A 27,873-nucleotide genomic window follows, 5' to 3' on the forward strand; every position below is an offset into this window, starting at 1 on the left:
GATACCTTTATATTTTTTTCTAAGACTTTATTTTTAGAGCAATTTTTGGTTAACAGCAAAATTGAGGGAAGGTACAGAGATTTCCTATATATCCTCTGCCCCCCACACTTGCATAGCCTCCCTGTTATCAACATCTCCCACCAGAGCGGTACATTTTTTACCACTGGTGAACCTAACTGGCTCATCATAATCACCCAAAGTCCATAGTTTACATTAGGCTTCACTCTTGGTGTTGTACATCCGATGCATTTAGGCAAATGTGTAATGACATGTAACCATTATTATTGTCTCCTCCAGAGTATTTTCACTCCCCTGAAAATTCTCTGTGCTTTGCCTATTCAACCCTATTCCCTTGAACCCCTAGCAAATACTGATCTTTTTATTGTGTCCATAGTTTTGTCTTTTCCATAATCGCATAGTTAGCATCAAACAGTATGTAGCCTTTTCAGATTGACTTCTTTCACTTAGTAATATGGATTTAAGATTTGTTAATGTTTTTTCATCGCTTGATACTAGATTTCTTTTTAGCAGTGAATATTTCATCATCTGATGTATTGGGTTGGCCAAAAGGTTCGTTTGGTTAATGAATACGTTGTTCAATAAAGTTACTCATGAAAATGAAAAATGTGTCTTTTATTTTAACTTTAAACCAAACGAACTTTTTGGCCAAACCAATACCATAGTTTATTTATTCATTCATCTAATGAAGGACATCCTGGTTGCTTTCAAGTTTTTGGTAATTATGAATGAAGCTGCAGTAAACATCCATGTGCAGGGTTTTGTTTGATTTTTGTTGTTGTTTTGGTTTTTTGTGGGTTTTTGTTTTGTTTATTTTGTTTTGTTTTGTTTTGTGGACATGAATCTTCAACTCTATTTGGTAAATACCAAGGAGCACAACTGCTGCTGGATCATACAGTAATAGTATGTTTAGTTTTTTAAGAAGCAGCCAAACTGTCTTCCAAAGTGGCTGAACCATTTTGCATTCCCACTAGCAATGTATGAGAGTTTCTGTTGCTTCACATCCTTTCCAGCATCTGGTGTTATGGATTTTCACCATTCTATAGGTGTGTAGTGGTATCTCATTGTTGTTTTAATTTGCATTTACCTGGTGATATATGATGTGGAGCATCTTTTTGTATGCTTATTTACTATCTGCATATCTTCTTTGGTGAGGTGTCTGTTAAGGTTTTGGGAACCTTTTGGGAACCTTATGCATATGTTAAATCTTTTGTAGTTGTCCCACAGTCCTTGGATATTCTCTTCCGTTTTTTCAGTCTTTGTTTTCTTTGCTTTTCAGTTTTTATGAATTCTACTTATATATACTCTAGCTCAGAGGTTCTTTCTTCAGCCATGCTCAGTCTACTAATAAACCCATCAAACGCATTCTTCATTTCTGTTGCAGTGTTTTTCAACTCTAGCACTTCTTTTGGTTCTTTCTTTCTTAGGATTTCCATCTCTCTGCTTACATCGCCCAGCTATTCTTACATGCTGTCTGCTTTATCAGTTAGAGCCCTTATGATATTAATCCAGTTGTTTTAAATTCCCAGTATGATAATTCCAACATCCCTTCTATGCCTGGTTCTCATGCTTGCTTCATCTCTTCAGGTTTTGTTTTTGGGTTTTTTTTTGTCTTTTGATAGCTGGACATGATGCTCTGGATAAAAGGAACTGCTCTAAATAGACTGTTAGTAATGTGGTGGTGAGGTACGGAGGAAGGGGAAGCATTCTAGAGTCCTATAATTGGGTCTCAGTCATTTAGTGAGCCTATGCCTCTGTTCTGTGAACTTCACAAGTGTTTCTCATTTTTTTCCCTCCCTTTATTTTTTTTAAAAATTTTTATTGGAGTAAAGTTGATTTACAATGTTGTGTTAGTTTCTGCTGTACAGCAAAGTGAATCAGTTATACATATACATATATCCACTCTTTTTTAGATTCTTTTTCTATATAGGTCATTACAGAGTATTGAGTAGAGTTCCCTGTGCTATACAGTAAGTCCTTATTAGTTATCTGTTTTACATATAGTATAGTGTACGTATATCAATCCCAATCTCCCAATTTATCCCTCCCCTGCTCTTTCCCCCCTGATAACCATAAGTTTGTTTTTTACTTCTTAACAAGGACTGCCCTCAGAGGAAACTAGTTGGCCAGAGTTTAATCTGCTGGGGTATTATCGGAGTCTAACTGTCCTGAGGGGAGGATATACTCCAGTCCAGCTGCATCAGCCTTCCACTTGGGAGAAGGGAAATAGCCAACTCTAACCTACTCTAGACATCTGTCCCATCTAAAGGGAGAGAAACATCTGTCTTAAGAAGAATAGTCTCTGATGTGTTTAAAAAGTCCTTTTCCCCTTCATCCTGCTAGAAGCATGAGGGGGTGTTTCTCTGATATATACAGTGGGATCATGGTCCAGTTCCTGGAAGTAACTCACAGGATTGTGAGGGGCCTCTGCTATATTTCCAAAATGTGTATTTAATAATCTAAGGGGAAAATGTAACATTCTATAAAGCAGGACAAAATTATTCTACCACAATTTTACTTTGTAGAAAGATCTAAATGTTCATATGCTTCCTCATTACTCTTTTATTCTGTTATTAATTTACTTGTAGAAACCTGGACAATCGTTCTGCCTTTGCTGTAACCTGTTCCATACAACTCATCCTGAGTTTCATTACCTTTGCGTAGTAATTTCCATTCATCTTCTATTTGGATATGTTTAATTTGTTAATTTTTCCATTTGCTAATTTTTAGCAGAGAACATTCTAAAGGGTTCATTCAGTAAAAACAAATGAAAAAACAATGAAAAACTACAAGCAACATATACGTTTCAAAAAAATGGAAAGAATTGTTGACATAATGAATGATCCTTTATAATTACATCACATTTGTTATGTTCAAATCTTTTTTTGTCTTTACTAGTTGTTTTTGTTGTTGTTTTGTCTTCTTCTATCAGTTATTGAGAAAAGTGTGATAGTCCAACTATGATTGGGAATGTATCTCTCATTTTAGTTTTGTCCATTTTGCTTTGTATATCTTGAAGCAATATTTATACAAATCTAGGACTGTTATGCCTTCCTATGAATTTATCCCTTTTATCATTATGAAATGTCCCTCTTTACATTTAGTAACACCTCATGCCTTAAAGCCTAATTTTTGTGATGTTTTTTGAATTTTATTTTTATACAGCAGGTTCTTATTAGTTATCTATTTTATACATATTAGTATATATATATGTCAATCCCAATCTCCCAATTCATCCCACCACCACCACTTTCCCCCCTTGGTGTCCATACATTTGTTCTCTACATCTGTGTCTCTATTTCTGCCTTGCAAACCAGTTCATCTACCATTTTTCTAGATTCCACATATATGCGTTAATATACAATAGTTGTTTTTCTCTTTCTGACTTACTTCACTCTATATGACAGCCTCTAGACAATCTTATCTTTGGTTAGTGTTTACATGGTAACCCCTTTCACACAAACATTTTAACACCAAGAATGTCTAATATGATTAGAAGTCACAAATTTGATCCCATGATGTGTGGAAATGTAAATTTTAATTACATAACTTTATTTAATTTTTAAATTAACATGTACTAAAATTGACTTTAATTGATGTACAGATTTAGGATTTTTAATGCATGAATCTATTCATGCAATAGTCACCACCATCAGGACACAAAACAATTTCATTACTACAAACAAACTCCCTCATGCTATACCTTTGTATTCATACCCGCTCTCTGCCCTAAAACCTGGGAAGCACTGATTTATCTTGCTCCACTGTAGTCTGGTCTTTTGGGGAAAATATCATATTAATATAATCATACAATATGTGAACTTTGAGACTGGCTATTTTCACTCACCATAACATCTCTGAGATCTAAGTTGTTGAGTGTATCAAAAGTTTGCTCGTTTTTTATTGCTGAGGGTATTCTTTGTATGGAGGCACCAAAATTTATTTGTTCTTCCCCCTTTGCAGGGTATTTAGGTTGTTTCTAGTTTTGAACAATTATGATCTATTCATAGATCATAAACATCCATTAAAGATTTTTGTGTGAAAACAAGTTTTCATTTCTCTAGAGTAAATAAGTAGGAGTGGGATTACTGGGTCATTTGGTAAATGTATATTTAACTTTATAAGAAATTGTGGAACTGCTTTCCACAGTGGCTATACCATGTTGTATTCATACCAACAGTGTATGAATGTTCTACTTCTTCCAGATCTTCATCAGCAATTGGTATTGTCAGTATTTTTGTTTTAATTTTAGCCATTTTAATGTGCATCTTGATGTGCTTTCAATTCACAGTTCATTAATGGATATTTATATTAGACAAGTTTAATGTGCATATTTGTCATTAATGCATCTTCTTTGATGAAGTGCCTATTCAAGCCATTTGCCCATTTTTAAATTGGATTGTTTGTTTTCTTACTATTAAGATTTTATTTTTAACAGCTTTATTGAGTTATAATTTACATACCATAAAATATACTCATTTTAAGTATATGATTTAATGATTTTTAGTAAGTTTTTAGTTATGTAACCATCAACACAATTTAATTTTAGAATATTTCCATTACCTCAAAAAGAAACCTCACTTCCAATTTTGTAGTCACTCACCATTCTACGTGCAGTCCTAGACAACCACTAAGCTATTTTCTCCTGCTACAGATTTGACTTTTCTGGAAGTTGATATAAATGGAATCATTTTATATCACATATAGTCTTTTGCATAGACTTGAAATTGTTTTCTCTGTTTTTAACTGGGTTATATGTCTTCTTATTAAATAGTGAGAGTCATTGTGTATTTTGAACACAATTCCTTTACTGGACATATTATTTGCAAATATTTCCTCCTTGCCTGTGGTTTGTCATTTTACTTTCTTCCTTGCATATTTGAAAAGCAAAAAGTTTTAATTTTCATGAAGTACAGCATATCATTTTTCTCTTTTATTGTTTGTGCTTTTGTAGTCAGTTCTAAAAATTCATTAGCTATCCCAAGGTTGTGAAAATTCATTTTTATGTTTTTTTATGATAGTTTTATAGTTTTAGATCTCACATTTATATGTGATACGTTTGGAGATTATTTTTATGTGTGGTGTGAGATAACCATATAATTTATCTTTTTGTATGTGGATATCCAATTGTCCTAGCACTGTTTGTTGAAAAAATACAATTTACCCCCATTAAATTGCCTTGGCACAGTTGTCAAAAATCAATTGAACATAAATGTAAGTGTTTATTTCCAGACTCTTGATATTTTTGCTTCACTGATCTACATGTCTATTTTTATGCCAGTACTACACTGTCTCGATTACTGTAGCCCTGTAATAAATTTTGAAATATGGAAAGTATAAGTCCTTCAACTTTGTTTTTATTATTCAAATTTTTTGACTATTCTAGAAGGTCTGTACTTCCAAATTATTTTTAAGATCAGTTTTTTAAATTCTGGAATTAGAATAGGAAGTTTTATAAGGATTCTGTTGAATTTTTCAGTCAATTTGGAAAGCATTGTCAGCTTAACAATATTGAGTCTTCCAATCCATGATCATGGACTGTCTCTCCATTTACTGAGGTCTTCTTTAATTTGTTTCAACAATGCGCTGTAGTTTTCAATGTATGTCTCAATTCTTTTATTAAATTTCTTCCTATGTTTATTAAATTATTCTTTTTGGTGCTACAGAATAGACTTTTTTGAAGTTCATTTTTAGATTGTTCATAACTAGTATATAGAAATACAAGTCATTGAACTTGTATTCTGTGACCTTGCTGAACTTATTAATTCTAATGGGTTTGGGGTTTTGTGGATTCCTTAGGAAGATCATTTCATCTGCTAATAAAAACAGTATTACTTCTGTCAGTAATAAAGACAGTATTCCTGTTGAATCTGGATGCCTTTTATTTCTTTTCTTTCTTTCTTTTTTTTGTAGTTGTTATTGTTGCTGTTGTTTGCTTTTTTTTTTCATATCTGATTTTTCTCTTTAATTATATTTTCATGATACCTTATTAAGGTAATTTGAGCACAAATTATTCAATGATAGAAAATGACAGAAAAACAATTTTAAAAATCACCTCCATTCATTCATTAATTTAGTCATACAATAAATATGTATCAGGTGCCAAATATGTGCAGTCATTATCCTAGATGCTATGAATATATTTATTATCTAAGTATATATCCAATAATGTATTATTATCCCAGTTTAGAGGTTATCTATACCTTCTTTCTTCCATTTGCACAGTTAAATAAGCATTTACATCATCACAACTTAAATACCTGCAGATTGGGTACTCCTTTTGCTTGATGGACAACATCATCTTTCTGAGTTTAAGGATAACAGAATGGAACTGCCACAGGCCACTTCATAAAGGAGTTTAAGATGGTATAGGCCATATTAAACAAAATTGAAGGAAATTAATTCCTAGTGCACCCAAAGAACTTACAGAGTCTCCAAGTGTAACATGCAACATTTCTATTTAATCATTGAACCACTGAGCACTAGTTGCCCTGACTGATGTTACATAGAAGACCTTAGTACTCTCCATACAAGAAATTCTTCTAAAAGGAGAGATTTGAAAGGGAAATAACCTATAATGCACTACCCTGATGGAACAGTTTCTGTTGAAAAGTTATAACAATATTAAAAAAAGTTTTGTTATTTTTTAATCCTTAGATCAGAATTTTGGTGTGAACTTATTTTTCTTTCTACTCTGATCACAACTAGCTAAGAACCACATTAAATAAGTTATCTTTGTTTATTTTTGTCTCGAGCTTACCACAGCAACATTTTTTAAATTCTCAAGTGTTAATTTCATTTTATTCAATATAGTTTTAGAGTGATTTAGGTTGAGTGTCTACTGTGCCTGATATTGCCTAAGTCTCCTTGAATACATTGTGTTATGTAATGTCATTTTAACCTCATAATCTTACTCTATGCCATGTTTATTCCCATTTAGCAAAGTTAAGAAAACTATTCCTTTTAAAAATTGTGTACACGCTTAAGTTTTTATTTGTAAACAATTATTCACCCATCCATCTGTCCAAATACTCAACAACTATTTGCAGTCACTATTCAACAATGATGTTGACTACTATAGATACTTTGTTAGGTACTACAGAACACAGAGAAGAATAAATCATACCTCCAATGAGCTAAAATCATTATGAGCATAATGCTGTTGCAGCACTGAGGAGGTAAAAACTAACTCTGCACAGAGAGAGGGAAAGAATCTACAGTGATCAGTCTGTAATCTGAGTGGAAATTAAAGGATGGTTAGAAGTTTTCCAGTCATACAACTTTAGAATAACATATGAAGCAAAAGAAAAATCACTTCAGCAAGGAAACTAGCATGTGAAAAACATGAAATTATTATCTGAGCTGGATAATGTCTATTTTTCAATTCATATCTACTCACTATCTATTCCACTCTTTTTTCTGCCCCTCCCCACCAGGCTGACTACTTCTGTAGACTGACTGTATCAATAGGGTCCCTCACTCTTGGGTCTCTTCTTGGCTTTTTCTAATGCGAGACCTCTGGAGGGGATGGGAAGAAGGAGAGTGCCTTTGGGATATATCTACCACTCTTGCCTTTCAGGATTGCTGCAAATTGGCTAAGTCTCCAGCTGTATACATATCTCTTACCAAGTGCTCCTTCCTAGGGCTTCATCTCCTCACTTCAGATTATAGGATCCTGAATTTACAGACTAAAACAATGTCTACTATGGCCAGAAGCAAACTGGAAAACAGTAAAATCTATATTATTTCAGGCAAATATTACTTAATATAATCAAATAAACATCTGAAGACTGTACTCTCTCTTTATACCAAAAATTTTAAATGTATGTAAGCATGTAAAGATCCAGAAACAGAGCTTAATAAAAATGCTACCAAAAGGAAAAATTATACCATATACCAAGAACAATTACAAAATGGAAAGGCTTACTTACTGAGAGCAGTAAAGTTATGTCAAAAAATTCTGTTTTGCAAAAGACATCATCTTTTTGATGAAAAAGACCCCTTCAATTATGTCAGGAAAAGCAGTACATGGTAAAGGACATTGGTCCTGTATTAGAGTGAAAAGGAAAGCTAATAAAAGATGGCATTATAATGTGAGCTTCTGATGGATATTTCTGAGAATTTCTTCCTCTATGAAAGACAACAAAAAGTGACTTTAAAACTTGCTTAGGTGTTATGCTAATTGGAAGAGTAAAGAATCCAATCTTAGCTATTCTTTGTGAAACGGTCAGAGTAAGGAGACTCTAACGTATTTGAGAATCTATTTGGTGGGGAAAAATGGTAATGAGAAGCTCAGACAAACACCTAGGAAAATCGAGTGTGATCATATCAAAGATATATATTTCTTTAAAGGAAGAATAAAGTACTGACACTCATTTGAGAGAGATTGTATCCTGGGTTTGATAATTTCTCCTCAAGGTCCAGAGGGTATTTATTTGACCCTAAGGATCCATTTCTTTCATGCTTACTGTTGAGAAAATTATTATTCCAGGAGAGAGTCACAGAGTAGGAAACGTTGATGCCACAGTGAATTCCTAATCACCAATTTCAAATTGGCCTTCAGCAGTGCCTGGAAGTTCTACCTACCTCTTTGGTCAACTGGCTCTCCCTTTCTACAATATTTCAACATTTCTTTATTTTCCTCAATCATTAATGTAATTCAATCTCCAGTGGTAATACTCTATTCCAAGCAGCAATCATCTCTCATCCAAACCAAAACAATAATGAGGTAACTTATCTTCTTCCTTCCATTCTTTCCCTCCTTCAATCCATTCTCCAGACTAAAATCTGATTACTCTCCCCTCCTGATTGAATCACCTCAATTACTTTCCAGAGGACAAAATTCTATAACCTGAACTACAACTTCGTTTCAAATCACTTTCCCCCTTCACTTTCAGCATTTCAATTACATTAGCCCTTAGTTCCTCAAGTGCACAATGCACCTACCCTTACCCATCAAATTGGTTTCCTAGGGCTACTGTAACAAACTAGCACAAACTGAGTAACAACAGAAATTTATGTCTCACATTTCTAGAAGCTAGAAGTCTGAAATCAAGGTGTTGGCAAGAGCCATGCTCCCTCTGAAACCTATGAGGAAATTCTGCCTTGCCCCTTCCTAACTTCTTGTGGATTGCTGGCAGTCTTTGACATTCCGTGGCTTGTAGATACATCACTCAATCCTCCATCTTCATGTGGCAATCTCTGTGTGGTTCTCTGTTTCCAAAGTTCTCCTTTACACCTTATATTGAATTAGGGCCCATCATAATGACCTCATTTTAACTTGATTACCTATATAAAACTCTATTTCCACATAAGGTCACCTTCTGTGATATTGGGTGTTAGGACTTCAATGTACCTTTTTTAGGGGGACACAATTCAACCCATAAAAACCCACCATTAACACAGGAGTTTTTCACATGTTGTTTGTTCCCCCAGAAATCTTTGCAATGCTCACCCTTCTGCTACCTTGCCTAGTCACCCTTTCAAGTTTCAACCCAGAATGCTTTTCTTAGGGAAGACTGATTCACAATCTAAATGTTTTCCCCAGTAAATGCACTCACACAGCCATAAACATTGCCTTTGTAACACTTATTATATTTGTAATTTTATGTTTATTGGTGAGATTATTTGATTAGTATCTATCTACCTCACTAGACTGTGAGTTCTGTGAAGGTCATTTTTTCTCATTGTTGTATTACTACAGTATCTGGGATACTACAGTAGACATCCAAGAAATGTTGGCTGAATGAATGAATAATAGATCAGACCAGAAATGACAAAAATGTCACCTTGAAGTTTCAAAATGTCTACTTTCACTAAAGAGTTAGTGAGAACATAAATTGACTGTTTCCATACAATCCAACTAAAACAATATTCTACCTGTCAGGAAATAATTTCTCTAACATTAAACTAATTGACAAAAAAATCAATAAGAAATTTGTACTTTATTTTGAATTGTCCATGCTGTAGTAGCTGTACAAGACTCTAAACCTGCTCACATCACTCAACTTCTCATTACAGTCTCAAAAAATCAGCTAAGTATTCAAATAGCATTCATAAATTTCCAGGCAAGCGAAAAAGCAAAGATTATGATAAGATTGAGAAATAGTCAGTTCAGTACAACAAAATTTATTGATAAGTACTGTGTCTGACTCTGGAAACACCATAAAGCAACAGTTCAATGTAATGAGAGAAATGCTATGGTGATTTATAGTCCATCGCAATGCGAACAGAAATGACCAATCATAATTATTGCCTTTATATATTTGACTTTCGTCTTTAACATTGCACATAAATGCTTTTGAATTTAGAGACAAGATGCGACTTCTGATTCTCTTCAAGTCATCTACCTTATATATTTTTCTTTCTCTCCCACAATTCCTTAAACAAGTGGTTATATTCAAAGCCATAATCTGTACCTACGTAGACTTTGAGGATTGGCAGAACTGGTTTAGAATTCCAATTCCTACCATTTGGGACATTTTTAAATACTTTACTTAATCTTTAAGCCTCAGCTTTCTTTTCTGTAAAATAGGATAATACTAGTTGATTTATTGAATTTTTCTGGATACTAAATGTATATATATGTATATATATTGTGTGCAATAAGTTGTCTGGTCATGCTTAGCAATCAATATATGTTGCTATTATTATCTTTACCAACATAAGCATGAGAGGTGAATTTTAAACAGTTTTCAGTTTCAAACATGTGTATTTTATTTTCTTTGTATGATTCACTTTATTTCCCTAAACCAAGGTACCATTTTATGATTACTTTTTTCATATCTAACATTCACTTTTGCCTAATAGCTGTCATACATAATAAATTAAGAGTACTTTCTTTAAGTAAATTACAACTAAAGTTAACGTTATGAATAGTAGGTAGATAAGTTCCAATATATCTACTGAAGATCTAATTCTGCCTAATAGTTACAAAAGCAAAGAGCAGTAAACAAGTTAATGAATTACCCTTATTTTGAAATAGTTACATTCATAAGATTAAATGTTTTTGGTTTAAGTAATACTCATTCTTTGATAAAAATATTACCTTTGAAAAATTTTCATACATAAAAATATATTTGAGAAACACAAAATGGCCGATAGTAAAAATAATACAATTAAATAAGAATGTGTTTTATTGATAGAAATGCCAAAATATAATTCATTTGGTGTATGTTATTTTCTACTCTGAGTATTAGCCATAATTTGGCAATTAGCCATTTTACCCAATTTAAAACTGGAATTTAATTCTCCCAGACATATTCTTACTATTTTACCAAGTGCATAAAGCTTGACTTCCGTTACCATATTCAAACAGTTTCTAATTTCTCAAAAAGTTGCACTCTAGGGCTTCCCTGGTGGCGCAGTGGTTGAGAGTCCACCTTCTGATGCAGGGGACACGGGTTCGTGCCGCGATCCGGAAGGATCCCACCGCAGCTGGGCCCGTGAGCCATGGCCGTTGAGCCTGCGCGTCCGGAGCCTGTGCTCCGCAACGGGAGAGGCCCCAACAGTGAGAGGCCCGCGTACCGAAAAAAAAAAAAAAAAAAAAAAAGTTGCACTCTAAAAATCATATGTAAATATTTTAGAGCCTTAAACATATTTTCCTATAACAATTATGTTATATATAGTTACATAGATAAATACTATGGAGATTTATATGATACAGTATGAATTCAATTTTAGCGGTAATAGGAAAGCATAGCCTCAGTCAAACTTGATTTATTCATCCTTATCTAAACCCTGAACTTGTCTCTGGATGCTTTTAAATGGCTATGTTGACAATATCCTTCTGAGGGATTCCTCATTTTGTCAATCATGTAGACATTATCCATATTAGTTGTCTTGAATTTTCTTTTAAAAAGTTAAACATACATAAGAAAAATGGAGGTCTTGGGGTACAGAATTCATGTTTTTAAGCACTTAATACGCATCTTTCCAATTCCATCCAGCAGACATATGAGTTCTGATAATGTGTTAGGCACAGCAGCAAATAATCAATACCTTTCACTTACATTATTTCTATTGATCGTTACTTCACCACTAAGAGGCGGGGGGTTCTTATTTCTATTTTAAAAATAATGGAGTTCAAAAAGTTAAATAAGTGACAGGATAGGGTTTGAACCTTGATCTGCCTGATTCCTAACACTATGCCATAATTATTCTATGCTGCCTTTATACAAGCAAAATCTTTTTCAGTTTGTTTACCAGAAGAGAGATAACCCTGGCCCTGGAAACTCCTCTGAAACTCATTTTAAACTCCATTAACAAGATAGCCAACAAAATGGTTTTGCTTGTTTTTATATAGGTATATGGCCATTATTGATCCCTTGAAGCCCAGACTGTCTGCCACTGCAACCAAGATTGTCATTGGAGGCATTTGGATTCTAGCATTTCTACTTGCCTTCCCTCAGTGTCTTTACTCCAAAACCAAAGTCATGCCGGGCCGTACTCTTTGCTATGTGCAATGGCCAGAAGGTCCCAAACAACATTTCACGTAAGTTAACACTCTATTACAATTTTCAACTAAATGTGTTGAACACATAATGAACTACAGGTTGGGAGCAACTATTACATAGATAAGCCATAGACATTTCCCTCAAGGGCTCACACATTACTTGGGAAAGAGACACGTAAAAATACTATACTACAATATGATATAGTCAATTCGTTTGTATAAGTTACAAAGGTTTCTAACTGGAAAAATGTGAAGACCTCTATGTGGGGTAGCTCTGGAGCGTTTCTGGAGGAACTGATAAGATCACTGGAAATGAAAGTGCAAAGGAAAGCCAGGTTGTTATCCACTGAGAAATGAGCCAGAAGGGAGGAACTGAAACCCAAAGGTGCAGATTGCTCTTTTAAGAAGCCTGGCTGAAGGGAAAGGAAGTCTTAGTAGGTTCTAGGTTGTGTTCCTTTGTTTTAGCATTAAAGAAACTTAAGCACTAGGTTAGAAAGGAAATAGGAATGCTATATGATAGAATCTGATATTTCATAATTTGAACCCACCTTAAGAAAAGCAAATGAAAAAAACATAATTGTTCAATTGTTTGCATTTTGGTTTTTATGCTGACCATTTAAATTTTATTTCAAAAAATTCTTATTTAGTGAACTATTTTTTCCTTTTAAAATAACAAATGATGCAAATACAGTGATCATCTTTTAAAGCAGCCATTTTATCAAACTCTGCTCTACTCAGAGTGCAGATTTTTAAAGAAAAACATTAAGAAGTACTTATTAAAGGAAAAGCAGGCAGCAGTTATTAAACTGAGGACTGCATCTATCCATTATATACTATTAATAATTCTTAGGTTGTATGATAACAAAATTAATTTAATCAAAGTAATAAAATTAAATTATTTGTTGACTTAATTCCCCATTGACTTAGTTAATACTTAATAAGCTATCAGGATACAGAAATCAAGAAGATTTACCAAAAAAAAAAAAAAAAAAACCTGGGATTGAGAAGACTAGCATGCCAAGCTCTTTAATTACTTTAAAGCCTTCATAAGATAGTAGAAGCCACCCAAAAGTTTGTACAAATTCTAATTTGGCTATTATGTTATTGGTTGCCCTTCTAGTCCTCCCTAATTGCATCCTGATAATTTTTATTGAAAGCTATGAAATCCCAAAATTTAGTTATAATTTATAGTATAATAATTTTGATGTGACTAACACACCTGTATATTATTTACCAAATTTAATGATGCAATCAAATGTACCATGACTTTGGAAAAATGCCAGTGTGACTCAGAGCATCTAGTCACATTTTCTTCATTTGGTTGAAGAATGATTTATTTCAAATATGACTGATGTTATAGGATATATGTAATAGTTTTACATAGGAGAAAATATGTCAGTTCATCAGTTTAATATGTCCCATCTCTTTTCCTCCGATTATACATTTAATTAGGTTAGCTCAATGACTACCAAGCAGAGAGCACTACAGTTCAGCTATAGTTTTCATACACGAAGTAAAGATTGACAAAGATCAACTGGTAGCATCTGGATGATTGTAAGTGACAATAGCATAGTATTGTGATGAGTTTGTGAAATGAGGACTTAGAGAAAATGTGGGAATAATCTTTGGCATGTTCAATTATGACTTAAAATGGAATGAATTCAAAGTCTTACTATTTCATTCCAATACACGCTTCAGCATATATTTTTCTTATTTCTTACAGTTACCATATTATTGTTATTATACTGGTGTACTGTTTCCCATTGCTCATCATGGGTATCACATACACCATTGTTGGAATCACTCTCTGGGGAGGAGAGATCCCAGGGGACACCTGTGACAAGTATCATGAGCAGCTAAAGGCTAAAAGGAAGGTACTGTTTCATATAATTTATCCAGCATTTGTGTGAAGAGAAGGGAAAAAACCTAGTTATGGTATTTTAATATAATATGATTTGATGCTTGACTCCTACTTTTTTCCTGTTTTTTTAAATTAACTTTTAATTTTACTTTCCTTTTATCTTCTATAAGCCACTGGCCATGTACAATATCAGTCTGGGATATTGTTACTTCCTTACAGAAAGACTTTTTATTACCTTTTGCAGAGTATTCTTAATTACACCATGTGAAACTTCTGAAATTTCACTGTAGGAGTCCCAGTGGATTGTATTTCTGCAGCTCTAGCTATCTTTGTCCTTTATTGAACAGAATGCCTCTGATGTACTATATAGTCTTTCAGAAGTTTCATTTATCCCACATGCCGCGGAGCAACTAAGCCTGTGTGCCACAACTACTGAGCCTGTGCTCTAGAGCCCGTGAGCCACAGCTACTGAGCCCGTGTGCCACAACTACTGAAGCCCATGCACCTTGAGCCTATGCTCCACAACAAGAGAAGCCACCGCAATGAGAAGCCCGCACACCACAATAAAGAGTAGCCCCCACTCGCCGCAACTATAGAAAGCCTGCACATGGCAATGAAGACTCAACACAGCCAAAAATAAATAAATAAATAAATAAATGTGTTTAAAAAAATGTATGTTATCATCCAGGTATAAAACCAACATTTTAGTAGTAGATTTTCTAGGGAAATTAAAGTCAAAAACCATGAAATTATCTTTTTAAGTTTCTGTCATGTATAACACAATATTTCCCCAACAAAGAAAAATAAATATTGTAAGCACTTTTATATAGAAGTTCCTAATTTTTTACCAAGTATTTTTCATTAAGATATTTTGAGAAAAGTTGGTATTTTGGCTGATAAATCAAAGAACACCATTAGAACACACATGCTTTTTATACTTCTGAAATTATATAAATAGTTTAATTCATCAGGATATAATGAAAATTTATCCAACTGGGTATTTCAAAACCCCATTGTCTTAAAGGAAAATAACTAAAATCAAAACAAAGTCAAAAAACACCTAAAATTTATAACAGATATGAATAATATTATCATGAAATACTTCTAATTGAAGCAGTGAAGTGTAAAGAAAACTAATAGCTGTTCGTTCCCTCTCTCTAACTTCTACCCCACCGGGGATACAACTTGCAATCAGGTGTACCGCCTACCTCTAAGCTTTGCATTGATCGCAAATGTCACTTGCTTTGATTAAATCTTCTTCCTAAGTGGCAGTGGACAGGAATTATTTTGAAAAGCCTAGAAAAGTTTCTGTGTATTCCTTTCTAGTTTGCTACAGTACTTGAGAAGTGGAAGTGTTTATTCCTTTCGAAAAATAAGAAAAGATAGCACTTTAGGAGGAAATATCTGCAGCCCTTTAGTGCGTGGCAATCACTTGAAAAGATTCCTCTATGGATTACCCATTAATATTGGGATTACCCATTAATATTAATATTATCCATTAATATTAATAATGCATATACTATGTGGTTGTATAGGAATTAAATGAGGCAATACTTGTTAAGTACTTCAAAAAGTGCCTGGCACATAGAACTGTTCTCAGTAAATGGTACCCATTACTTTAGGCACTTTACTGTGAATATATATGCCAGTACTGTGAAGATAAGAAAACATCATGTGGTAGAATAGTAAAGAGGTATAAAACTGGCCATTTATCTTTTTAAACATAATATTGACCTACATTTTACAGTGAGTCACAGTTTCTAAATAACTCTCACATGAATATTATTTAATTCTCACAGTATCTATGTGATTTTTTCTTGTTTTACATAAAAATGAAATTGAATCTCAAACTCACAAAATTAATATGTAGCAGAACTTGGACTTGAATCCTGGACAAAAGTTTTTAGAGTTGAGTTCTTTTAGAGAACTTGCTCAAAGGACCAGGTTTCAGAAGGATACGTTACGTCTGAGTATTTATATTATATATATATATATGTATATATACATATACATGTATATGTATATACATGTATACATATATATGTATGTATATATATATATATATGTATATTCTCATACATAGACTGTACTAATCTTCACAATATCCCCAGGAGGTAAGCCTAGTGGAAACTATTTTCTTCCATTTTTAACAAATCAGGAAACTCAAGCTCTTTTACCTTGCTTAAGTAGTTCTTAATGTAGACTTAAATAGTCTTAACTAGACTGTTTGAATAATTGAAATTTCACTTATCTCAACAACAATATATCATTTAATATCCATTTACAATTCTTCAGTTTATAATTAAACCTCATTTAAAAATAAGTTCAAGTACTGTTAGAGTATACAAAAAAATAGAGGAGGAAAGAATAAGGTACTTTAAAATTAGGTTAGGTTAAATTAAAATGATGGCTGGTAATGTCCCTAAGAAATGTGGGGCATTTTATCACAGGTAAATTCCCAAATCTGTTGTAGACTACTGAACAAGAGAAGTGCTGTACTCACTATTGTCTCCTCAGTGCGTAGCATAATGATTTCTGGATGGTGAATTAATAAATAATTGAAAGAATAAAGTTTTGTGAATCAGCTGCATTCTCATTTTATACATAAGAAAATGCAGTCATGTGATGTGACTTGCTGAAGGTCAAAAATCTTTAAACGGAGAACTAGTTCTGGAAATTAGGCTTCCTGAGTTCCAACCTGATACTCTGCCCCTAGACCCAGTACAGAGAGGAAAGGTTTTAGTCTGAATCTTCAGGACAAAGTTCATGTCTTCAGGATTATATTATATCCTCAGGACCAAAAATGAGGTCTACTTATCTATTGCTGAATAAATGAAACTGTTCTTAAAAGTTTTCCATATTTTGTTAAATAAAAATATTTCTTAGCCCTGCCACTAGTAAAATAATATAGGACTCTCCCCATTATAGATTATTGATATAGTATTCCAGTAAACAAAAATTTCATGTTAGTAAAAAGAATTTACACCATGCATATACTTTTGTTTTTACAAGGGTTTTCTATATCAGTTTGCTAGATGTCAACACATGTATTTTGTGATCAATAAATGGGTGTTAATTATTGGTGATAATGATTATATTAATTAAAAAAATTTTATTGGAGTATAGCTGCTTTACAATGTTTTGTTAGTTTCTGCTGTACAGCAAAGTGAATCAGTTATATATATACATATATCCACTCTTTTTCAGATTCCCTTCCCATTTAGGTCACCACAGGGCACTGAGTAGAGTTTCCTGTGCAATACAGTAGGTTATCATTACAGCAGGTTGTCCATTTTATATATAGTAGTGTATGTCAATCCCAATCTCAATTCATCCCACTCCCCTCACCCCCCTTGGTAACCATAAGTTTGATTTCTATATCTGTGACTCTATTTCTGCTTTGCAAATAAGTTTATCTGTACCATTTTTTTAGATTCCACATATAAGCCATATTATGCGATATTTGTCTTTCTCTTTCTGACTTACTTCACTCTGTATGACAATCTCTAGGTCAATCCATGTTACTGCAAATGGCATTATTTCATTCCTTTTTATGGCTGAGTAATATTCCATTGTATATATGTACCACATCTTCTTTATCCATTCCTCTGTTGATGGACATTCAGGTTGTTCCATATCATGGCTATTGTAAATAGTGCTGCAATAAACATTGGGGTGCATGTTTCTTTTTGAATTATGGTTTTCTCTGGGTATATGCCCAGGAGTGGGATTGCTGGGTCATATGGTAGTTCTATTTTTAGTTTTTTGAGGAACCTCCATACTATTCTCCATAGTGGCGGTACCAATTTACATTCCCACCAACAGTGCAAGAGGGTTCCCTTTTCTCTACACCCTCTCCATCATTCATTATTTGTAGATTTTTTGATGAAGGCCATTCTGACAGGTGTGAGGTGATACCTCATCATAGTTGTGATTTGTATTTCTCTAGTAATGAGTGATCTTGAGCATCTTTTCATACATTTTTTGACCATCTGTATGTCTTCTTTGGAGAAATATCTATTTAGATTTTCTGCCCATTGTTTGATTGGGTTGTTTGTTTTTGTGATATTGAGCTTCATGAGCTGTTTGTATATTTTGGAGATTAATCCCTTGTCAGTTACTTCGTTTGCAAATATTTTCTCCCATTCTGAGGGTTGTCTTTTCATCTTGTTTATGGTTTCCTTTCTTGTTTATGGTTTCCTTTGTTGTGTAAAAATTTGAAGTTTAATTAGGCCCCATATTTTATTTTTGTTTTTAGTTTCACTACTTAGGAGGTGGATCAAAAAAGATCTTGCTGTGATTTATGTCAAAGAGTGTTCTGGCTATGTTTTCCTCTAAGCGTTTTATAGTATCCAGCCTTACATTTAGGTTTTTAATCCATTTTTAGTTTATTTTTGCATATGGTGTTAGGGAGTGCTCTAATTTCATTCTTTTGCACCTAGCTGTCCTGTTTTCCCAGCACCACTTATTGAAGAGACTGTCTTTTCTCAATTGTATATTCTTGCCTCCTTTGTCGTGGATTAGGTATTCATAGGTGCATGGGTTTATCTCTGGACTTTCTATCCTGTTCCATTGATCTATATTTCTGTTTTTGTGCAAGTATCATACTGTTTTAATTACTGTAGCTTTGTAGTGTAGTCTGAAGTCAGGGAGCCTGATTCCTCCAGCTCCATTCTTCTTTTTCAAGATTGCTTTGGCTATTCAGGGTCTTTTGTGTTTCCAAACAAATTGTAATTTTTTTTGTTCTAATTCTGTGAAAAATGCCGTTGGTAATTTGATACGGATTGTGTGGAATCTGTAGATTGCTTTGGGTAATATAGTCATTTCCACATTATTGATTCTTCCAATCCAAGAACATGGCATATCTCTCCATCTGTTTGTATCATCTTTGATTTCTTTCATCAGTATCTAATAGTTTTCTGAGTACAGTTCTTTTGCCTCCTTAGGTAGGTTTATTTCTAGGTATTTTATTCTTATTGATGTGATGGTAAATGGGATTGTTTCCTTAATTTCTCTTTCTGATCTTTTGCTGTTAGTATATAGTAATGCAAGAGAGAGATTTCTGTGTATAAATTTTGTATCCTGCAACTTTACCAAATTCCTTGATGAGCTATAGTATTTTTCTGGTAGCATCTTTAAGATTTTCTATGTATAGTATCATGTCATCTGCAAACAGTGACAGTTTTAGTTCTTATTTTCTAATTTGGATTCCTTTTATTTCTTTCTCTTCTCTGATAGCCATGGCTAGGACTTACAAAACTATTCCAAATAAAAGTGGTGAGTGGACAACCTTGTCTTGTTCCTGATCTTAGAGGAAATCTTTCAGCTTTTCACCATTGGGTATGATGTTAACTGTAGGGTTGTCACATATGGCCTTTATTATGTTGATGCAGGTTCCCTCTATGCCCACTTTCTGGAGAGTTTTAATCATAAATTGGTGTTAAAAGTTGTCAAAAGCTTTTTCTGCATTTATTAAGATGATTATATGGTTTTTATTCTTCAGTTTGTTAATGTGGTGTATCACATTGATTTGCATATATTGAAGAATCCTTGCATCCCTGGGATAAATCCCACTTGATCATGGTGTATGATCCTTTAAATGTGTTGTTGGATTCTGTTTGCTAGTATTTTGTTGAGGATTTTTGCATCTATGTTCATCCATGATATCAGCCTGTTATTTTCTTTTTTTGTGATATCTTTGTCTGTTTTTGGTATCAGGGTGATGGTGGCCTTGTAGAATGAGCTTGGGAGTGTTCCTGCCTCTGCAATATTTGGAAGAGTTTCAGAAGGGTAGGTGTTAACTCTTCTCTAAATGTTTGATAGAATTTGCCTGTGCAGCTGTCTGGTTCTGGGCTTTTGTTTGTTGGACGTTTTAAAATCACACTTTCAATTTGAGTACTTGTGACTGGTCTGTTCATATTTTCTATTTCTTTCTGGTTCAGTCTTGGAAGATTGTGCCTTTCTAGGAATTTGTCCATTTCTCCATTTATCGGTGTATAGTTGCTTATAATAGTCTCTTATGATCTTTGTATTTCTGTGGTATCCATTGTAATTTCTCCTTTTTCATTTCTAATTTTGATTTGAGACCACTCCCTTTTTTTCTTGATGAGTCTGGCTAAAGATTTATCAATTTTGTTTATCTTCTCAAAAAACCAGATTTCAGTTTCACTGACCTTTGCTACTGTTTTCTTTGTCTCTATTTCATTTATTTCTGCTCTGATCTTTATGGTTTCTTTCCTTCTACTAACTTTGGGTTCTCTCCATTCTTCTTTTTCTAGTAGCTTTAGGTATAAGATTAGGTCGTTTGTTTGAGATTTTTCTTGTTTCTTAAGGTAAGATTGTATTGCTATAAACTTCCCTCTTAGAACTGTTTTTGCTGTGTCGCATAGATCTAGGATCGATGTTTTCATTGTCATTTGTCTCTAGGTATTTTTTGATTTCCTCTTTGATTTCCTCAGTGACCCATTGGTTATTTAATAACATATTGGTTAGCCTTCATGTATTTGTGTTTTTTATAGATTATTTCCTGTAATTGAGTTCTAACCTCAGAGGTTTGTGGTCAGACAAGGTGCTTGATATGATTTCAATTTTCTTAAATTTATCAAGGCTTGATCTGTGACCCAAGATGTGATCTATCCTGGAGAATGTTCCATGTGCACTTGAGAAGAAAGTGTATTCTGCTGCTTTCAAATGGAATGCCCTGTAAATATCATTTAAGTCTATTTGGTCTAATGTGTCATTTAAGGCTATGTTTCCTTATTAATTTTCTGTCTGGATGATCTGTCCATTGGTGTAAGCAGGGTGTTAAAGTCCCCCACTATTATTGTGTTACTGTTGATTTCTCCTTTTACGGCTGTTACCATTTGCCTTATATATTGAGGTGCTCCTATGCTGCATACATATTTACAATTTCGTATCTTCTTCTTGGATTGATCCCTTGATCATTATGTAGTGACCTTCCTTGTCTCTTGTATCAGTCTTTATTTTCAAGTCTCTTTTGTCTGATATGAATATTGCTACTCTGGCTTTCTTTTGATTTCCATTTGCATGGAATATCTTTTTCCATCTCTTCACTTTCAGTCTGTATGTATCCCTAGGTCTGAAGTGGGTTTCTTGTAGACAGCCTATATAGGGCCTTGTTTTTGTATCCATTCAGTCAGTCTAAGTCTTTTGGTTTGAGCATTTAATCCATTTACATTTAAGGTAATTATTGACATGTAGTTCTATTGCTAATTTCTTAATTGTTTTAGGTTTGTTTTTGTAGGTGTTTTTTCTTCCTTTCCTCTTTTGTTCTCTTCGCTTGTGATCTGATGACCATCTTTAGTGTTGTGTTTGGGCTGCTTTTTCTTTTTTGTGTGTGTATCTATTGTAGTTTTTTGGTTTGTGTTTTCCATGAGGTTTTGACAAAGCAGTCTATGTATATACAAGGTTGTTTTAAGTTGCTGGTCTCTTCGTTTCAAATGCAATTCCCATTTCCAACTTCTCTTCTCACTGTTGCTGATTTTAATATTATATTTTTTATGGATGATTTCCTGCCTTTACTGTATGTTTGCCTTTACCAGTTAGCCTTCCCACTTGTGATTTTCTTGTTTCTAGTTGTGGTCTCTTTGAAGTTTTTTTTTCCCCTGCCTAGAGAACTTCCTTTGGCATTTGTTGTAGGGCTGGTTTGGTGGTGCTGAATTCTCTTAGCTTTTGCTTGTCTGTAAAGCTTTTGATTTCTCCATTGAATCTGAATGACAGCCTTGCTGTGTAGAGTGTTCTTGGTTGTATGTTTTTCCCTTTCATTACATTAAACATATCATGACACTCCCTCCCGGCTTGCAGAGTCTGTGCTGAAAAGTCATCTGATAACCTTATGGGGATTCCCTTGTATGTGATTTGTTGCTTTCCCTTGTTGTTTTTAATATTTTTTCTTTGCATTTCATTTTTGTTAGTTTGATGAATATGTATCTCGGCATGTTCCTTCTTGGGTTTATCCTGTATGGGACTCTGTGCCTCCTGGACTTGGGTGACTATTTCCTTTTCCACATTAGGGAAGTTTTTGACTATAATCTCTTCAAATATTTTCCCAGGCCCTTTCTCTTTCTCTTCTTCTTCTGGGACTGCTGTAATTCAAATGTTCTTGTGTTTGATGTTGTCGCATAGGTCTCTGAGACTGTCCTTTTTTCTTTATTCTGTTCCATGGCAGTGATTTCCACCATTTTGTCTTCCAGCTCACTTATCCATTCTTCTGCCTCAGTTATTCTGCTATTGATTCCTTCTAGAGTATTTTTCATTTCAGTTATTGCATTGTTCATCTCTGTTTGTTTGTTCTTTAGTTCTTCTAGGTCTTCATTAAACATTTGTTGCATCTTCTCAATCCATGCCTCCATTCTTTTTCCAAGATCTTGGATCATCTTTACTATCATTATTCTGAATTCTTTTTCAGGTTGATTGACTATCTCCTCTTCGTTTAGTTGTTCTGTAGGTTTTTATCTTGCTCCTTCATCTGCAACTGATTTCTCTGTCAACTCATTTTGTCTAACTTTTTGTGTTTATGGTATCCTTTCCACAGCCTGCAGGATCACAGTTCCTCTTGCTTCTGGTTTCTGCCCCCTGGTGGGTAAGCTGGATATTGAGCTGGGCCTCCCCTTTGCTCTGTGATTGTCACTGCCCTGTCAGGGGTATGGTGTGCTCCCTAGTTGTTGAAGTAGAGGCTCTGAGATATGCTTCTTAGCTGTGTTTCTGATCTGTGATGCAAGCTGGCAGGATTGAAGTACTCCCACTGGGAGAGAATCCTCTGAGTATTCCTCCTCTGGGGTTGTTCACCTGTGAGTGTGCTCTGTTGTGTCCCCTTTCATGCTTTGTGCAGGCTCATAAAGTACACTGTTGTTGGCACTGCTGTCAGTCCCACCTTAACCTTGGGTATGCTGGCAGATGGTCCTGGTGACTCACAGGTGTTGTTTTCACCAGGCCACCAGTGCAGATCTACTGAGGTCAGGTTCCAGGACTGCAGTAGTCATGCACCTGGACCTGCTGTGGGAGCTATTGAGGCAGCTCAGACTCTGGCCTGGCACAACACCTGCATGTACATGCCCACAAAGCCCACAGCTACTAAAGCCAGACCTGTCTCAGTTGCAGGAACACTTGTTGTCTATTCAGATGTTCCACAGGCACTGAATTTAGGAAGTCACCAGTGGAGGTGTAACTCTGCGGTTTGCATAGCCATGAAGAGAGATTTCAGCTCTTCTTCCTTAGTTGTACAGCCCCTCCATGTATATACTTCTCATTGTAAAATTCCAAATTCCCTTAACATCAAACTGTGCTGGAAAAAAATGCCTCCTTTCTTTCATAGAGGAAAATAACACTTCAGTGTTTTGCAAAACTAACTTTATCAACATCAAATATAAACTGCCTGGTCAAGAAAATAATTAATAGAGAGGTTAAGTTAAGAGAATGATGGATAGCAGGGAGTATACTCTTAGGCTTAAGTGGTGCATATCTCCAAAACCGATTTACTAGCCCAGAAAATATTTCCACAAGCCTCCCATTCTACCCCAGGCCCTCAGCTGGTAACATCAGCTAAAAATATTTTTCCTAAAAACAAAAATCCTTTCTAAAATGCAAAGAATACAAGAATAATCTCTTTCTTGACAGATAGGACACAGGGGTTGATACAGTCAAGGGCTTCCTGGCACCAAGGAGGATTTCTGCTCTGCTATAAAGATGCAAGTTTCCTGACAAGTGAGACAGCTCTTTAATGAGGGTACTGTTTCTCTCCACTTTATTCTAACAGGCTTAACCTTAAACAGAAAGAAAACCGAGGAAACTGTTTTTCTGTTTGTTCGACTTGAACATTTTACTCCTTTATCTCATCCCCAGTTTGCTTTTGAGAGCCCTTCTATTTCCCCTTTCCCCCTTACTCCTCTTTCTTCATTCCTGCCTTAAAGGAAAGAGTTCCTTTTGAAATTATTTTGCTGTTCCACCTTTACATAGTCTTTGCAACAAGGGACAGTGCAGTCCTTAAAAGTGCCTAGAATGACACCTGTCTGCCCCCCACATAGTGCTCTATAAGTGATTCTGACTCTTGATTTTGTATGATAGCTAGTTCCCGATAACCTACTGTTTTCATTTACCATTATTCATATGACCCAGATTTTAAGTAACTTCATATATATCACTTTTTTTCATTTTCATGTATCCTGAATGACAAATGTAAATTTTGCTGAGGATTTTGTACATTAGCCCAAAGGGAGAATTTGCCTCTCAGAACATAAATCTCTTTTGGCATTTCTTTGCAAGTCAGCTCCCAGGCAATTGTTTGTGTCTCTCTCTCCCTCTTCACCTTTGCTTCTTGCAGCCTCTACTTGATCCATTTCTCTGCCTCAGAAAGCCTATTCACCCATTATTTTTCAAGACAAATCCAGCACAGTTCCTATAATCCAAACTGTAGCAAAGATCCTATGATTCAAATAATTCCAAACTTGCAATCCCCACCTACATCCGTTACCCTTCTCAGCAAACACAATATTCTCCATAGACCCAATTTCACTCTCCTTCAAGTCAGGAGAGGATTATAAATAGAAAACTAATGTTGTTGTTGTTGTTATTATTGTTTCTGTCACACCAGGTTGCACATGAACCCTTTATTCATGTGATTCTAATTACTTGCTCCAAGTCTTTTCAGATGTCGTTCTGCTACTGTTTTCATTTCTATTTCACTTCTGAAAAGATTTCAGAGAGACTTTCACCTCTACTACTTTGCTTAAGTAGTAGATTCCCCAAAGGACTATGATTCTCTGTACTTCTATGTGCTTCACGCAGTGTATTTCCAAACTTATGGATTTTTAAAATTATTTGTATTTCTCCCAAATCTGTTTTTAACCTGTTTTTATTTGGAAATATTTAGATCAGTGAAATAATATACTGTAAATAGTTCTTACCTTTGGATTCTCAGATATTAGTGTCAGATTATTTCTGCCTTATTATTTCATCATTCTCCAATATGATCTGAAATGAAAATTATAAAAAGTCTCTGAAATAGAAATTCCTAAAGCCTTTTTCCACGGCCACCTAAGCCCAGATGAAAAGAATGATTTTCACTGACACCTTAAAGGAACACATACATGCCTCACATATTAAATCTGTAAAGGAAAAAAGCATCCTAAAAGAACTGAAAACAATGGACAGAATAGTAGTTGCAAAACCAAGGGAATAGGAACTCCAGTAATAATTAGAATAAACAACAGGTCCTTCAAATGCTACCCATGCTGATTAAAAAGCAGAAGATCAAGTATTAGATAATAGTTCCCTTCATACAGAGTGCCTCAAGGAAATTGAAACTAATGACTGGTGACAATAAGTTTGTATGCCACATTTAATCCAGTTTGAACAAGAGAGAGTGTTCAATTTTAGATAAGCCTTCATGGAGAACTAGAAGACACTTTTTCTTTCACTTGACTGAGAATACAAGCCAGATCTCCATCATTACAATACCTGGAACATTACAATCTAACTTCTAGACATAAGATTTCATGAGGCATCTCCTGGAACATTTCATTATCAGACCACATATTTTCACTAGGAAGTATTCAGTACAGTGAGCACGAACTCTGGTGTTTTGAGGCAATAAATAAATCAGCTTACATTTACTTAAGGATCATCTGTAATACAATGAATGGGAGATCCTAGGCCTTACAAGTCCATTTCTATTGCTCTCTTATCTTTTTCCTATAAGATATCTGAGAATTTAGGCAGCTTTGAGCACATGATTCAAAGGTAAAGGTGTATACCCATACCTTCTTCAAGTCTCATAGCCTTAGATGGGAGGCATAGTTCAGGGACATTTTGCTGTAATGATCTAATTTCTTAATGTATATAAGGCATATCAATGGCTACTCTGTTATATTCTGTGATAACAAACCAAAAATTTTGTTATAAGCAAAAGGGACTATTTTCCAGACATGAATTTATTAATGGTATTTTAAAATTTTAGAGGAAAGTCACAGAATCTCTGTCTTTGGGTGATTTAACAGTACAGATCAGATTCTCATTTCTCTGAAATGGATCAGTTTCTTCATACAACTAAAGTACCAAGTTATATTAGTTGAGTGGGAAAAAGCTTATAGCTTTATTTATATTAACTTTAAGTAGTAGAAGAGAGAATTAATCTATTCATTTTGAATCCTTTATCCAAGAAAATTGTAGGTATATTCCAATTTGAGAGCAGGTAGATCTAGCAAATGACCTCACAACATTCCCAATGATCATTTTTCCCTACGATTCATTTTGATTAAAACTTTAGTATGCACTTCATTTTATTTTTGTAAGTGTGATTCCCTAAAGCTGATGAATATCCTTCCCCAGTCACGTTGATACTGGTCTCTTCCAGGTCTGATTGTTCCTTACAACTGAGCTCCACGTTTTCACAACAACACAGCTCTTCTGCAGTATTATATTTGGATTCACTTCAATGCGGGGATGGGGGTTCAAGTGGCCACAGACTGCTGACTAGGCTCACTGTCTGCACACCTCATCCAGCTACTGCTATCTTCCTCTGATCACTGTCTTCTTATGTTTTTCATCAATACATTACCTGTGTTCTAGATCCTGGGCATCTCCTTCTCAAAAGTAGTCATCCCTCAATTAAACCATCTCTCTTCTGAACCATGACCTCTTTCACTTCACTATAATTCTCTTCCAAAATATAAGCACATTCACATCTCTTCCATCTTGTGTTGTTTACATTTGCTTTCTCCTCTTGTTTACCAATCTTTTGCTCCTCTTGTTAATGCTTTGTGACTTCCAACGTACCATTCTGCTGAAACTACCCTTGACAAAGATACCTGTGCCTTCTTTGTTGTAAATTCATTGGATATATTCAGTCCTTGATCAGATTGACACAGTAGATACCTTTTCATCACTCACCACTTGAGAAGCCTCTCCTTCCATGGAATTTGCCTCCTTTCTCTCTGCAGGATATTCCTCTTTAGTATCCTTTTCTGGCTTTTCTTCCTATACCACTTCAATGCTACTCTTTACCCTGCAGGCCCATTCTTCATATCTTTATAGCTTTCATATACAGTCTTATTTGGATAATTTCATCCACTCCCACGACATCAACATCTTTGAAAATTACTCCCAAATCGACATTAACATTATGCCCATATCTAGACTCCTCTTCTGAGGTTCAGGCTCTGAGCTCCAGATTAAAATTCTATTAACCATCTCTCGTCCCAACCCTATGTATAACAGACAGTTCAAAATAAGCGTGTCAAAATGAAATAACGGTCTTTGTCGAGACTTTGAAAGTCTTCTTTCCATTTCATAGAATATTACTAATATTCACAGAGTGACCAGACAAAAGAAACTGGAAATAATCTGTAACATCTCTCTTTCCTCAACTGAAACTCAGTCAATGAGAAAGTCCTTCAAATTAACTCTAAAAGCACTCAAATATAAATATATATTTTTCTTTCCTAAGCTCCTGCTCTACTTTTGTTTAGACTACATAATTTCTTACCTAGATTAATATACTCATCAACTAATGATCCTCCTGCCT

General features: G+C 34.6%; 1 protein-coding gene and 1 long non-coding RNA gene across 3 annotated transcripts in view; one reads left to right on the top strand and one right to left on the bottom strand.

Annotated features, from left to right (window-relative positions):
- Positions 1-27,873, top strand: part of TACR3 (tachykinin receptor 3) — a 58,710-nt gene that overhangs the window by 11,159 nt on the left and 19,678 nt on the right. The window contains exons 2-3 of the mRNA XM_004312459.4: positions 12,323-12,511; positions 14,196-14,346. Coding sequence (XP_004312507.1) covers positions 12,323-12,511; positions 14,196-14,346 — 340 coding nt within the window. The remainder of the gene's footprint in view (positions 1-12,322; positions 12,512-14,195; positions 14,347-27,873) is intronic.
- Positions 1-27,873, bottom strand: part of LOC117312468 (uncharacterized) — a 264,175-nt gene that overhangs the window by 9,374 nt on the left and 226,928 nt on the right. For both annotated transcript variants that reach the window (XR_004526801.2, XR_012331927.1), the window contains exon 4: positions 25,256-25,322. This is a non-coding gene — a long non-coding RNA (uncharacterized lncRNA). The remainder of the gene's footprint in view (positions 1-25,255; positions 25,323-27,873) is intronic.

The sequence above is a fragment of the Tursiops truncatus genome, chromosome 5 (assembly GCF_011762595.2).
Source record: "Tursiops truncatus isolate mTurTru1 chromosome 5, mTurTru1.mat.Y, whole genome shotgun sequence".
Classification (NCBI taxonomy): domain Eukaryota; kingdom Metazoa; phylum Chordata; class Mammalia; order Artiodactyla; family Delphinidae; genus Tursiops; species Tursiops truncatus.